We start from the raw sequence: 11,632 nt of genomic DNA, 5'->3' as shown, positions 1-11,632 counted from the left end.
TAATATGTTAACAAATCAGACACCAAAAGGTTAATACACTTTTTGTCCATCAGAACCAACGTTTACCAAACAAAGAACTAAAAAAATTTCAAAAAGTATGTCATGCCAATAGTGTTAGATTATAATTAGCAATACATTTGTAATATGATTTTAAATTTTCAGATGGAAAAAGGTGGGGATGCGAAGATAGAAGAGGGAGAGGCGGTGGGATGGGAAGCAGTAGTGCTGACACCAGTGACGACTTAAGTGATAGCTGGAGTAATGAATGTCTCGATGACTAGATCGCTCTTGATTTTCAGTAGATTGTAAGAATAAAAGTATTTGTTGCAACTAATCATATTTATTGTCAAACAAGATAAATAATACATATGTTCTTAGATCGATATCGTTTTTATTTATGTTTGTTTTAATTTTTGAGATCTGGTGAGTGAAGCCTTTTCTAACAAATTTTTGTAGTTTTTTCTTATAATGTTCTGCTACAACATTGTCAAAGGTTCACAAACACTGTTTACGCCTCCTCAATCTCAATGTGTTTGTCCCAAGTTAGGAGCTTATGACTCGTCTGTTGTAGTTGATCCCTACAATCATCATTTGAATTTTTTAGTAATTTTAAGATATAAAAGGGAGATGTAGTTTGATTGCCAATGAGACAACTCTCCACAAGAGTCCAAATGACACAGAAATAAGCTACTATAAATCACCATAAGGCCGCCAACAATGAGCAAAGCACATGCCACATAGTCAGCTATCAATAGCCCCGAAATGACAATGCAATTAAAGGCATCAGTAGTATACCGCTTTTCAAAAGTCATAAATCCATTGCGAAAATCTAATCCGGGTTACAAACTAAAACTGAGGGAAACACATCAAATATAAGAGGAAAACAACCAACAATAGAAACACTAAAGAGCAACAAAACACCCAAACGACAATGTAAAAACAATTCAAACAATTAAACCTAAATAAATAAAGTTAAAGAGATGTAGTATGATAACCAATGACAAAACCATCCAACATAGGTCATTGTGCGGTCTTCAACAATGGTCACATAAGACATGTCGTATAAGCTATAAAAGGCCTTCCTTGATGATTAACGGAGGTTACTTTATTACAGCAAAGATTAAAGTATAAACAGTTATATACATATAAAGTTTTGTTAACATGCAGTAAGTCCACTAGGTGTGTTGGGTTGACTATTTGTGTACACTTTTGATAGTTCCTCGAACAACCAAGGGTCACGTTTCTGTAGATAAGCTCGTCCTTCTGATTCACTCCTACATACATATTGACCGTTGTTACACCTAAAATAAATTTATAAATAGAAATACAATGCATTTGTTTTTTACAATTAAATAAAAAGAATAAATACTAGTAACTGGGTTATTTTTTTAAAAATCTATATGATACTAATTAAGAATTGATATAAGTTACATGATATGCTACTGACTCCCTGAACATCCAGTTTTCAAGATACTGACAATATCATTTACGTATTTGTTTTTCTTTCTTTTTGCTTCATGCTTTCAACCTACATGCATTTAAGGGTAAACTGTTAAAATGCAGAATTAACCCTTTAATTAATGTTTTTAATATTGTCATTCATATGTGTGTATGAGTAAAAGTTTTAGCGGACCATTTATTTAAACAACACAATGATAAAAAGGAAGATTTTGCTAAAAGAATAATGTATTTTCTAATATTTGTATGAGTCAATTTTTTTTTTTGGTCAAACATGTTAAATACTGCATGTTCGTGACGTCACAGTTCTATTATGCATATCATTATGAATTTGAATTGTCATTATAAACATGTATTATATTATCGTTTACCCATATATTGATCAGGATTATGAAGAATAGAAAATCATAACTGGTAATCATCTCATAAGCAACACGACGTGTGCCACATGTAGAGCAGGATCTGCTTACCCTTACGGAGCACCCGAGATCACCCCTAGTTTTTGGTGGGGTTCGTGTTATTTATTCTTTAGTTTTCTATGTTGTGGCATGTGTACTGTTGTTTGTCCTTTTCATTTTTAGCCATGGCGTTGTCAGTTTATTTTCGATTTATGAGTTTGATTGTCCCTCTGGTATCTTTCGTCCCTCTTTTGTAATCAGATTTCTTTTTTTATGGAAGTTCGCTACTCAGCCATTGAAATTTTTGTTGGAAAAATGTTCTCTCTTGATTTTTCCTTTCTTTATCATTGACAAGTTTAAGTTCTCAAAAACTATTAAAAAATAGCAAAGATTTTTTAAGACTTTTACAGATGGGTTATAATTAAACATGTAAAACATATAAAAATAGGAGCCAATGGGCAAATTGTTTGAAGGCATTCAAATGGAAAAACCAGAGAGTTCCGAAAATCTGACAAAAATCCCAAGAACATGACAAGCGAACATCCTTAATTTCATTTGTTTTGTATGCAAAATTGAGTCTGATATCACACCGGTAATATGCAAGTATTAACTACTTTTCTGAATCGCCTGTCATAACTAACTTCTTAAAATTGAGAATGGAAATGGTGAATGTGTAAAAGCGACAACAACCCGACCATAGAGCAGACAACAGCTGAAGGCCACCAATGGGTCTTCAATGTAGCGAGAAACTCCCGCACCCAAGGCGTCCTTCAGCTGGCCCCTTAAAAACATGTATACTAGTACAGTGATAATGGACGTCATACTTAACTCCGAATTATACCTATTCCATTTTTTCTTAATATTGATAATAATAAATAAATTTTAGAATAGAAATGAGAAATATTATAGAAATACGATAACCAGACCAAAAAGTAGAATACAAATGAAGGCTACCAATGGGTCATCAGCATAGCGAGAATTTCCGCACACGAAGGCGGGCTCAGGTAAACCAAATCAAATGTACCAGTGAAAATTGACATCATACAAAGCTCCAAAAAATATATGAAACATAGTACACAATAATATACTAACATGTTTAGACCACCTGTAACATCGGATCTGCCAGTAACGTGGAAGAAAGCTTGAGTCGCCTCAGCCCAAAACTCAGAAGGGTTGGTCATAGCGTAAGTACCAACAGTCCATATATGATGTTGGTTTGCGTAGTTATAAACGTAGTCAATCTACAACGGCATCACAGGTCATGCAAACTACAGTTTATATTAGATCTGTTTAGAAATATCTACATTGGTTGTTTTTATTAACTAGAACTAACAAACGCTCGGTAGGAATAACCGATGAATATATACTAGTTCGAAATAGTACAACGACCAAGTCAGTAGTTTTACATTGACCTATTACCAGATTTGTACTAAGATGAGCAACACGACGGGTACCACATGTGGAGCGGAATCTGCTAACCCTTTATGATAACTTAAGATTACATGCAGTTATTGTCGGGGTTCGTATTGGTCAGTTTTTAGTTGTTTATGTTGTGTTTTGTGTACTACTGCTTGTGTGTTTGTCTTTTTTTTCTAGCCATGTCGATGTCAGTTTATTTTCGACTTGTGAGTTGGAACGTTCCTCTGGTATCTTTCGCCTTTCTTTTTCTTAAAAATAATTCAAAGATCATAAAATATTATAAATTAAAAATGGCTAAAAATAGTTACATCTGGAAAAAAAATGGTTCATTTAGAATTGTTGTCCTTCAATTTTATATATGTTCAGTATTTTGAAATATCTGGGTACTATGTTTATAAATGCAACATTGTTCGGCATACTGGTTTTTGTTACTCAGGTAAAGTTTGCTTTAGCCTTATTTGGCAAAATGTTTTGTAACTTCAATTTTTAATGCTTTTTAACTTATTTGTCCTGATTTGATTTAGCCTTCCAACTGTCATGATTGTAGCGTCAATGTTGAGTCTTGTGTAAACATAAAGCCTGCCTTGTACTTTTGATGAGTTGAAAAATAAGCTAAAAAATGTAAAATAATATACCCTATTGTGATCTGACGATGGCATGTAATTGTAAACCTGGTGAGCAAACTCGTGTACTAAAATATTTTCAGCTCCAGCAAAGTTGTTACAGTTTATTCTATCTTCTCGTACACCAGACAAATTGTTCGTTACACCATCAAGGTCTTCGAACTTTCTCCCATCAGAAGAACATGTAGATCGGCATGAGCCAGAACAAGAACCTGGCAATGAACAGTTGAAAATGTAGAAAATGTTGGTTATTTAAAATCTCTGTGAGTTTGTCTATTGATTCGAACAAGTTGCTCAATTTTATGTTTCTATGTTGTATTTTGTATAGTGCTGTTTGACTTTTGGTCAGTTTTTACCATGTTATTCATTGTAAGTTCGTTATTGACTCAAAAATTTTACTCTTTCTTTGAGATTCTTTGTATTTGCTCTACACCATGATGACTGTTGTGCCCATATTTTAACTATTTACCTATTATGTCTGTTTTGTTCATGCATCGTTGTACATATAATGGAATTTGATGCGACTGTCATACAAGTGAAAGGTTTACCGTAAATAAAACCAGATTCAATCTTAATAATAAGTTTACCGATCTTAAAATAAACAAGAATGTGTCCATAGTACACGAATGCCCCACTCGTATATTTGGAATTAAAATTAGAAAGATCATATCATGGGGAACAAGTGTACTAAGTTCCAAGTTGATTGGACTTCAACTTCTTCAAAAACTACCTTGACCAAAAACTTTAACCTGAAGCAGACGGACGAACGGAGGCACAGACGGACGGACGGATGCACAGACCAGAAAACATAATGCCCCTTTACTATCGTAGGTGGAGCATAAAAACGATTGAGATGATACAAATCAAGTTAACAAACAAAAACTCTAGGAACTATAAAATGAGCGAAACAGCGTTCGTCGACAGGAAATTTGTCTCCTGCGATGCACGTTCCAAGTGCCAGGCAAGCTTAACACTCATTTAAAATTCGACAATCGATAAGGTTGCAGATCAAGGACATTTTAATATCTTTTTTTCCAATTACAATAGGATAGACTGTATGTTACTGCTGCTTAGAAATGAGAATTTAACAATTGGGAGGTTAATATGTATGTAGTCTACTTATGTATATCTATATTAATAAAAAGGTCAATATTTGGAGCAGTCTTTCTAGTTTTGGTGGTATCCTCAATCTTAGGTTCGCTGGAATATATGAGATATAAGCACGCATTAAAATGCGGGTTTATAGATGGACATTATCAATATATTTGAAGTTGAAATCAAAGAACTTTTTCTTTTTGATATTAAAAAAATTCTGTATGAATTCTGCGACAATTTAGTACAAATAAAATTATAACAAATTGGACAGTAGAGTTTCACGAATAGTACCCATAGGAATTAGCTATCCTTTGAAATATCGGTCCATCAATCTCACCATATATGTTGACTATCAAAGAGTCCAGCATTTTGATGATATCCTTTTTGGAGTTTTGTTTTGTCAATGTTTGTTTCAATCAGTATATTATGTTTTAAAAATATGAGAATTTTCGAGACCCTCAATAAAGTATGTGTATCTACCATTTTGATTTTGTATAAATGTAAGTATGGGAAATAGTAGCGTTACGTATTGTATCTTATATTTGTGTCTCAAGTGATCACGAATGCTAAGCATGTTCCAAATTTCATAAGCACGATCTTCTTTTCTCCATTGTGAGAGCACAAAAGAGACTTAACACCCGATTTGAACTTGGTTAAGCAATACGGCTGATAACACGTCAGCACCTGATTACAACCCTGTATTTTTGGTAGCGTTTATGTTGCTCCGTCATCTGATTTTTATAAAATATTTTGGTGACTTGTGGCTTTTTTAAATATTTTGTTCCATTTTCATTCATTGGTTTGGGAATTTTTCTTCGACTCGAGAGGTTATGTCCCTTTTTATATTCTATCTCCTTTAATAGTACCAATCAGAAGCCTTTGATAATGTATGTTTCACAGTACCACAATATTGTTAACTAAACGACAGACTAGGGATGGTTTTAACGTTGTATCTGTCTTTTTTATAGCTTAAAGATTACTTTTAAATTAGCTGTATTAAGCAAATCCTTAGGGAAATTCATATATTCAAAGAACTTACTTCCACACCCGGCTTTATTTCTCAAAGAGTAAAATTCTGGAAATACTGTTACTTTTTCATTACTACAAAATATACCAACGCCGTGACCACGTGTAGCAATCCCACTAAAAACATTGTAAGACATGTGTTTTACCATCAGTCCAATCATTTGTGCTGCCTAAAAAGTAAAATCACAAAAATACTTAACTCCGAGGTAAATTCAAAAAGGAAAGTCTCTAATCTAACGGCAAAATCAAAAGCTAAAACACATTAAACAAATGGACAACAGCTATTATATTCCTGACTTGGTTCAGGCATTTTCAAATGTAGAAAATAGTGGATTGAACCTTGTTTTATAGCGCTAAACCTCTCAATTGTATGACAGTCGCATCAAATTCCGTTGTATTTTCAACAACACAGACATAATAGGTGAAATAGTCATAATATGCTAATGGGTACAGTAGTTATCCCTGTGACACAATCTCAAAATATTCAAATGATATTACAAAATTATAAAGACCAAACTATTAAGTAACCAGAACGAAAAAAATTGAAAGATGTCTTTCAGATTTGTAGTTCTATTTAAAGTATCTATTAAAATATCTTAAGAATAATATAAATAGTTCTAAGAACTAGTATTTTGATAATCAAATATGATATCAAATATATGTCTTTACCTTATAATGTGATGTTTGACTGACACACTGGGTAGCTGCTATTTTGATTGATGGATTTACATGTGAGCTCAAGATTTGTCCGTTGTGATTCACATAATAATTTTTGAATCCTGCTCTAACATGATGAGAGTTTTCATTTTGATGATGAATAGAGGATGATTCGTCCAATTCTCTGTAAAATGGAAACAATATAAGTCGAGTGATTATTTCAAAGAAACTATAATATATAGTTATAGAGTTGATAACACAATAAAAAAAAAACAAGAGTACTTCAGAGTCTCTAAAAGGGAGAAGGAGAAAGAGAAAAGAGGAAAATCTTTTAATTAAAATACGCCTCTACGAAGAAATATAGGTCTCAATTTAGAATTGGTAATACACTCATCATAGATACCGGAATTAACATTATGTCTTAGCGACAGACGCGCGTCTCGTAAAAAAAAAACTAACCAGTCACTCTGGAATAAAAGAGATACAAAATACGAATAAAGTACGAATTTGAAGAGTATCGAGGTCAAATGTTCCTTAAAGTTTGTAAAATACAGCTAAGGTAGTCTACTCCTAAGTTAGAAAAGCTTACCTTAAATCTTGTCTGTTTAAGACCGACGCTTGGCTTAACGCATCTACAAAGATTATGATAGAACATTGAAATCAAAATGATGTAAATTGGGAAGTAAATTGATGCACGTATAAAAGTATTTCTCTAGTTATTATCTTCTTTAAACTTTACCCAACAGGCTGATCATTTCTTTATAATCAACGCTTGAGTCGTTTAGACACAGGTTTCAATCGGTCAAAATTCAAATTGTATTGCTTTTCTCTGAATTTTCTTTGGTGAAGTCACGAAAAATGATACCATAAACGATGATATCCAATAGAAAGAACATACATGTATCTTTTTGCCGACCATTGAAAAGAAAATTGAACTTTGTCTTAAAACAATCATTAGAGTAACGGATTTCGCCACTGAATATTGTGCAATATAAAATATCTGCTCGACTGTTAAATGTTGAATAGTGTATCACACTCGATGCAATGGTATTTATAATCTATATGTACATTAGGGTAAAACTAAGCAATAAGTAAAACTAAAAAATATTCCACGCTGTAAACATGTTCATTATATATTTAATCTAGATAGCTGAATTATGTGTTGGTTTTGATAATGTTAAATTGAATAAAAAAAAAACCCAGTAAATGTCAAAGAAAGCTTTATTTTCAATATGTGCAAATATAAATAAAGTTGTTCATCCATGAACATAATGAACTTGGTTATTTATATGTCACTTTTGGTCAGAAACGTCTTCCCCTGTTTATTACTTATACATCCATGTTAATCAAATGTTTTGATTTGAGCGTCCTTGATAAAAGTATATCTAAAAAAACGATTTGAACGCATGAAATTATCAAAATTATTTTCATTCTTTGAAAATCAATTCGTGAAATACAGTTCTATCAATAAATAGCATATAGTATGAAATTCAAAACAGTGTAGCTGTGGCCATTGATTGACACATTAAAATCATTCATTGACTGGGACAATTTAGGTGAACGTTTGTATGTTTCGACCAATGCTCACTATGTACTTTTTAAAGACACTTAAACTATGGGGTCACCAAAGGTTCTCAACACCTAAATAAAGTAATTCGAAAAATTAATCAGAAATAACACGATATTTTGATTTATATCAATTATATAAATCAAAACACAAAGGTTATTCCTGATTAATTTTTCGAATTATTTTATAATTAAAGGCGTTAAGAAACCTTTGTTGACCCCACAGTTTAAATGTCTATCGTAGGTACGTCATGAACAGTGGTTGTTACAGATAAACGTTCACGTAAATTGTCCCAGTCGATGGATGATTTTGATGGGTCAATCAATGGCCACATCTACACTGTTTTGAATTTCATACTATTTGGTTGTCGTTAAGCAATCAAATGTATAATGGGTCTTAGAACTTTTTTTACTTATCCTTTAAAAATAAGTTTTAAAAGCTTCTATATCCCCTATTTCAAAAAAAAAAAATAACAACAAAAAAACTCGAAGAGAACGACCAGTATATTTTAGATGTAACACTCCAAGGACAAAGAAAACGGGTAGGATTGCAGGAGAAACAAAGAAGTTCTATTGCATGCGATTGGCTATAGACGTGTTTTTACTTGGAAACAATTCTGATTAAGTTTCAATAAAAAGACGTTTAACAAATTAAGAATTTAAAATTTTAAACTTACTTGACAAAATTGACAGCGTCAAAGACAGAAGTATCAGCATGACTGTTTATTGGTGTACAAAATCAAAAACTGACAAACTACGATAAAGTGCACATATATATATGTCTGTTATCTGATTTTGACCTACTGTCGTACAATATGATAAGGTTACAATTATTAGAGTTAAACGGTTTGTGTAAGATACAAAATATAGAACTATTCTACATGCCCATTTTCAAACAACATGTATTAGTACAGTCTAGATAACAATTAGAGGTCTGGTATTAAACCTTAATTTTGCTGATCAACTGATATTCAAACCCCCATTTCTCAGCAGTAACATTATAAATAACACATAGCTGAGAGAGTGACAGAGCAGATTGGTACCCCGAGAAAACACGGCGGTTTACAATGCCTTTTCGAGGGTAACCAATCTGCTTTTTCACCCTCTCAGTTATTTGTTATTTAATTTATTATACTGAATGTTCTATCATTATTGTGTTTTACAGATGAATTTTTATTTAAACGTATTTTCTATGCGTCACGTACATAAGAACGTTACTGGTATTCATCGCGGTTGACAAGGTTTTCTCGGGGTACCAATCTACTAGTACTCTATCACCCTCTCGGCTATGTGTTTTTTTTATATATTATCATTTTTATTTTGACAGTAAAATAATAGAATCTGAGGCAAAACGTAGAACTTATGCATTGTCTTTAATAACTTGATGTTAACTCATTTCATTGTACTTTAAATTATCGATTTTGGATTGGTCTGGACGACAGAGTGACATTCAAAATTATTGTCACCCGCTCAGTCATGTGATAGAGTAAATTAACACCCTCGTATTAGCCAATCAAAATATGGCATTTTAACGTGAAGTAAAATAAAAATTATTAATACTGCACATCTCAATCAATATGTTACTCTCGTGCATGTTCAGCCCACACGAACTTATTTAATAGGTATGTGATCTTACTAAACAAACTGCTCAACATAGTTGTAGGCGAAACGGCAAAAATCGCACACTACAAAAGTTTAAACCACACCATCACAATTTGGTTTACCGATTCGATAAGGCTGTACTTTTTTACTTGTAATTATAGTACATAAATATTACGGAAACACTTCTATAAAAAGATGGCTGAAGAAAAGAAAACTCGAAATAAGTGAAAGAGGGACCGGTGAAATCATGGCAAAAAAAATACAAAAAGAAAAACAAACGTGTACAAGACACTACATAAGAACACTGGGTACGTCAAGAACCGGGCATGCTATCAGGTACTCTAAAAGGGTACTCATATTCTGCTCCACCATTGGCACTTGTCAAATTAAAAAAAAAGATTTGCTTAAAAGTATTTTATTAAATAGTCGCAGAAAAAGCAAATGTTAACAGAAAATAAAACTGGCTAGCTTCAGAATTTTGCTTCTCTATTTGAAAACAAAATGTTGTCTTCAAGGTGTTAAAATAGTATGAGCAGGCTTTTGTTCATTGATTTTCGTTTGTTGGCGTGATTCATTAAGTATTTCTCGTTTTTTTTTATATAACATGATAGATTAGAACAAGATTATAGTCTATTCACTTTCCATGTATTGAATAAATAAATCATAGTATGTATTTTGAAGAAAGACAAATAAAGAACAGATCAGAAAATAAAAAGTGCAATTACAATTATTCGACAGTACCTAATCTCATCAATTATTACTCAGTATCTCAGCCTTTTGAGTCCCTCACGAAAATGCAGTTTTTGTATGAAAAGTTTACATTGACAAAATACTTTTATCAAAATATGATATTCTTTGTAATGGAAAATATGTGAGCGTTCGGAATATAGTAAGAAAAGGATGGGTAATAAAATCAGCTAACACAATTTTCGAAGATTTATAGAACACACTTGGACATAAGTAACATACCATCAGCACTAACTTACTTGTATGGCGTAAATAAATATTATTTGAAACCATCTGTTCAATAATGGTCTGGTTATATAAACTTTTGAGAACAAAACTATATAGACACATTTAAACTCGATCATACTAGATACCACACTCATATTCAGACGTATCACAACTGGGATCTTCAAGCTAGAGATGACCTTTGTTAATCTTATTGGATACATTTTAACTCGGCCATAGATCCCAATTTTCCACTGGCGTCTTCATAGTACTATAACTGGCTCTACTAGATATGAATAAAAGGTCGAATTGTATAACGGATTTTATTATACATGTATAAAAAGAGATACTAGTATTCCGCAAAGTGTGTGTTTGTTTATATATTAGGTCAGGTACTGTACCTGTATATTTAAAAGTCTTTAATCTTACAAAAGAGAGATGAACGATATTAAAGTGTCAATCAAATTCATTAGTAATAAACAAACTTACAATATCATGGCAATAAACGAAAAATGACAAAAAACAAACAACAGTAAACAAAACAAAACATCGACAACTAAAGAACGCGCAAAAAAAAGCAACAAATATCAGGGCTGATCTCATGTGCCTTGAAATAATAAGCAGCTTTTGCTCAACATATGGCACCTGTCTTGTTGCTCATGGTGGTAGGTACAAACCCGGCGATGAGTTTATTTCGGTAGGTCACTTTCGAGGACAAAGGGCGGGATTGTAGTAATGACCATTAGAACATATCTGTCGTCACTTGTGAAACAGATATTCCATTTGAAACGGTCAACAAACTCGTGATGGCGTCCAAAAATGAGAGATAATTATAGG

General features: G+C 32.5%; 1 protein-coding gene across 1 annotated transcript; it reads right to left on the bottom strand.

The window, feature by feature from the left end:
- Window positions 1–1,083: 1,083 nt before the first annotated feature.
- On the bottom strand, window positions 1,084–9,020 carry LOC139510612 (uncharacterized). Its single transcript, XM_071297161.1, has 7 exons — window positions 8,920–9,020; window positions 7,266–7,308; window positions 6,689–6,860; window positions 6,033–6,189; window positions 3,911–4,110; window positions 2,949–3,097; window positions 1,084–1,301 (listed from the first exon to the last, which is right to left on the bottom strand). The coding sequence occupies exons 1-7, from the start codon at window positions 8,957–8,959 to the stop codon at window positions 1,157–1,159; spliced, it is 906 nt and encodes a 301-aa protein (XP_071153262.1). The 5' UTR covers window positions 8,960–9,020; the 3' UTR covers window positions 1,084–1,156.
- Between the last annotated feature and the right edge of the window lie 2,612 nt (window positions 9,021–11,632).

This window comes from Mytilus edulis, chromosome 2, assembly GCF_963676685.1.
Source record: "Mytilus edulis chromosome 2, xbMytEdul2.2, whole genome shotgun sequence".
Taxonomy (NCBI): Eukaryota; Metazoa; Mollusca; class Bivalvia; order Mytilida; family Mytilidae; genus Mytilus; species Mytilus edulis.
The sequence above is the reverse complement of the archived record's forward strand: the minus strand, read 5'-3'. Positions and strand labels throughout refer to the sequence as shown.